Below are 3,934 nucleotides of genomic sequence, written 5' to 3' on the forward strand. Positions count from 1 at the left end.
AGATTTTGCATGATTGTTACTAGTTACATGATCATTTTTTTCTAATCAACGTATTTAGTTTCATAGGCGCAGGATTATTTATTTAGATCTAAATAACCAAACATTTGAAAGTATTGCTCAGGTTGTTTGATCGTCTGTTATTCCTGATCTTGCACTCTCATTGGACCTTATTTGGAACTTTGAGACCAAGTTTAATAGATTTTCTGCAGAAATAAGTAAAATCAACCTTTTGTGAATGTAAATATCAGAAGATAATGTTTACCAGGTTGCAGTGTATACTTAGAACTACATAATAACAATGTCAGTAACTAAGATTTCACAGGTTTGAGCCACAAAGGATAAATCCATGCCACTCCTGTCAACTAAGAACAGGAAACCGAGATTATTCACCACGCACTTAGACGGTTAGATCAAAATTTAGTGTAAACAATAAAATGATCCCTCCTCATGATGCCATAATGGACCGCCCTGCTCCTGGATACGCCTACGCCTGCGAGCACATTTATACGCACGGCGTCTGGCACCGGAGTGACCACACAGGCTGTCAATGCAGTCCCGCTCCAACCTCCTCATCCGCGCTGAAGACTCGGGAATAGCCGAAAAACGAACAAAAAAATATCGTAAAAAAAATAAAATAAAACATTAATCAAAAGTTGAGCAGCAGAAGGATTATTCAAAACCTGGACGGAATACTTTTTTGTACTTTTTTATTTGTTTTTCCTAAAACCTTTCCTAACATGAGGACTTTACGCACGGTGCTCCTGCTAGTTTACGCGTTGGGTAAGTGTCATGTAAAAAAGTTGTGTTTGTTGCGCTGCATCATTGTCTGTTTTTATTCGCATGGCTTCCATCCTCTCTTCTTAATATTTGCGTTATAATCCAGCCATAAAAACCTTCAACTTTCTATGAAGTTTTCCCAAACTGCGCGAGTCCTGACTCCTAACAGGGTCGTCTCTGCTCTCTCTATTTTAAACCAGGCTTTATGTAACTAGATACATTTATTTTTAACTCATATTCTTGCCGTGACATTAGGAGAGGCTGTCATGTATTTTGCGCCTGTGTATAAGGCAGTATTTACTAACCACATTCTGACTCACAGGATCTGAGTCCAATTTTAAATTATTAACTAAATATCCCCTTTATCTGAGCATGCGCATTACAAAATAGTCATCTAGTGCAATCAGCAGAAGCCCCAGTATGCCACCTGCTGTATCCTGTGGAGGACATGTTTCAACTTGTCCACAGGGATCCACCCACCTCTTGATGCAATCCAGAGAAATCTTTTTTTTTTCCAGTCTGATCATCTCATTCTGGTGTTTTAACTGTAAACCCCTCTTTTTCCAGCTGTTTGCAAGGTTACCAGCGGTGCAGCTGTTGACCGGCGTGAGAACGACAGGCAGCAGGACACAACTGTCATAAACCTGGACACAACCAGGGACAGGAGGGAGGAGGTGGAGAACTGGGTCCTGAGTGCCACAACAGCAGGAAACCAGGAAGAGGAATATGACGATGAAGCCTACTTTGATTATCTGGAAGAAGATGACGATTCTGGAGACTATGAAATGGACTTGCCAAGAGGTAAGCCTTTATTTGTCATCTCTATATTTTAATGTTAAGAAAAAACAGTTTTGCATTTGTCTTGTCTAATCCACGATTGTTTTCCTCATCTTTGTTCTGATCTTCAGTTGCAATGTCAAGCAAACCCAAGGATCCGTCTTCCATCCTGGAAGCTGAAAGAACCGAGCGCAAGACATGGAAAGGAAAGGGAAAGAAGAAGGGCAAAGGTTTGGGAAGGAAGAGGAATCCCTGCCTGAAGAAATACAAGGATTTCTGCATTCACGGCACCTGCCAGTACCTGAGGGACCTCCGCGCCCCTTCCTGTGTGTAAGTATTGATACTGCGGATTCCCAGACACCAAAACATTGAAGGCTTTTTTTCTTAACGAACTCCTTATCTACTTTGCAGATGTCACCCAAGTTATTCTGGGGAAAGATGTCAGTTTATCACGCTGCCTGTTAAGGTGCCCACGGGGTACAACAGGACTACAGCGTTAGCCGTGGTGGCGGTAGTTCTGTCCTCCCTCTGCCTTTTAATCATCGGTCTTTTATTAATGCTCAGGTGAGTTACAGCAAATCTGTCCCATTTCAAACAAGCAAATGAAAAAACCAACATAAAGTCTGACATTTTCTATTCTTTTCTTGTTGCTATTTTCAGGTTTCACAAGCGGGGCGCGTATGATATAGAGAGTGAGGAGAAGGTCAAATTGGGGTTGACGCCTAATCACTGAAGAGAAAGGTCAGTAGTTGGAAGATTTCCCTAAAAGTTTTAAATCTAGAACTACTTTGTGAAGCAGAAATAAGAGATTTAGCTCAAAATCTCTTTTCTTTTTTTCATTTCAGGCAAAAGTGAAGAACTCTACCTCAAAAAAGAAATGAACTGCAACAGGAGGTCCCCCGGAGGAAACAGGAAAGTCTGTAACAAAAGGGGCAGAAGACGTCTGCCGGACGCTCTGCAAGACAGATGGAAGAGATGGGCGGCTGCAAGTATTCCCAATGGGCTCAGAAGAAGACCGGCCTGTCCGGAACTGGAATACAAGAAAGGCCCTGGAGAAGGACTACAGGTGTTTCAGCATGAAGAATAAAAAAAAAAAAAAAAAAAAAAAAAGAGGAATCCCGGTTAGACTATCTGCTGCCTCCTGGCTGTGTGAACAGAGGAGAAACAAACCTTTTTAAATGGAACTGAAGTTTTTAACAGCCGGATTGACTGAACATTTTTTAATTCAGACATTTGTTTTGGAGCAAGGTCCGTTTTTTTTCTGTGTGTACATTAAAAAATTATATTTATATTTTTAATTTATTTATTTAAGCTAACTGTATTTATGGTGAATTTTTTTTAACCACCTTTAGCTGTTTTTCAATTGTTACTGTTACGTTTCATTTTATATTGGACGATATTTATTTAGGAGAAAAAGGAGAAATGCCACCTTGAACTACTCTGTAGTCTAATTTATGCAATCTGTAAATTTGTCAAAAAGCCTGTTATCAGAAAGCGCTGGGATGAAAAACAATATTTAAATTATAAGAAATTGGTTTTTCAAGAAGTTGTCATTCTAATCTGTAAAAAATTGGGAAAAATGCCAGAAAGCCAACCAGATAGACTCGGTTGTGCTTGGCAACCAGTACAATCACTAGTTTTGTGTTCAAGTTAAAATTTGGGTTGTACACGAGAGAGGGCTGAGCCCTGCTACATCGCTTTCACTCCTTCTTCCTGAAGGCTCTATGTGCTCAAAGGCGCTAAACTGATCATCATACTATCCTGCAACGAAGAGCTTGGTGCTGATAGTAGGAAATGCAAAGACTCAAACTCATCTCTGTTTCTGTGCATCTTTTTTTAAAAAAAGTAAAGTTTTACATTTTCTAGCAAGAACTGAAAGCATACATGTTGAATTGCCATGTCTTACATAATGAGAAATGTTGAGCTGTCTTGAACGAAAATGTGAAATTAAGTTTGTGCTTCAGATCTGCTGTTTTGGAGTGATCCTTTTGGTGATTTTTTTTTCCCCAAAGCAAAAAATAAATAGAGATGATCTATATTTCTGAGTTTTTCTGTTACATTATTATGTGTTACACACACACACACACACACACACACACACACATTTTCCCTTAAAGTTTTTTTTTAAGTCACAGACTATTCTACAAACTTTTTATAAAACTGCAAATGTCTAAAAAAGTCTGACTTAGTTTTCAAGGCTCAAGTTGCTTGAGATTTTAGATCAAATGACATTTTGGTATTTTTTTCCCGCTCTGACTTTTTGCCAGAACTTTTTTCAGTTCTCTAAAGCAAAAACTCTTGAATAGTCCTGAGAACCTTTCATGATCCACTTGAAAAAAAAAAACCTTAAAGACTAAGAGCCAGATGTTTCACTGAAACC

The 3,934-nt window shown here is 39.1% G+C and overlaps 1 protein-coding gene across 1 annotated transcript; it reads left to right on the forward strand.

Annotated features, from left to right (window-relative positions):
* Positions 1-511: 511 nt before the first annotated feature.
* LOC101156096 (proheparin-binding EGF-like growth factor) lies at positions 512-3,592 on the forward strand. Its single transcript, XM_004073385.4, has 6 exons — positions 512-780; positions 1,345-1,578; positions 1,686-1,884; positions 1,966-2,118; positions 2,215-2,295; positions 2,400-3,592. The coding sequence occupies exons 1-5, from the start codon at positions 738-740 to the stop codon at positions 2,285-2,287; spliced, it is 702 nt and encodes a 233-aa protein (XP_004073433.1). The 5' UTR covers positions 512-737; the 3' UTR covers positions 2,288-2,295; positions 2,400-3,592.
* The last annotated feature ends 342 nt before the right edge of the window (positions 3,593-3,934 follow it).

Source organism: Oryzias latipes, chromosome 10 (genome assembly GCF_002234675.1).
Source record: "Oryzias latipes chromosome 10, ASM223467v1".
NCBI lineage: Eukaryota > Metazoa > Chordata > Actinopteri > Beloniformes > Adrianichthyidae > Oryzias > Oryzias latipes.

Bases quoted from the DNA above. Each gene is read 5' to 3' on its own strand.
- LOC101156096 (XM_004073385.4), top strand. From the start codon at position 738: ATGAGGACTTTACGCACGGTGCTCCTGCTAGTTTACGCGTTGG. The intron at 1,885-1,965 runs GTAAGTATTGAT...TCTACTTTGCAG, and splicing joins CTCCGCGCCCCTTCCTGTGT to ATGTCACCCAAGTTATTCTG. The intron at 2,119-2,214 runs GTGAGTTACAGC...TGCTATTTTCAG, and splicing joins GGTCTTTTATTAATGCTCAG to GTTTCACAAGCGGGGCGCGT.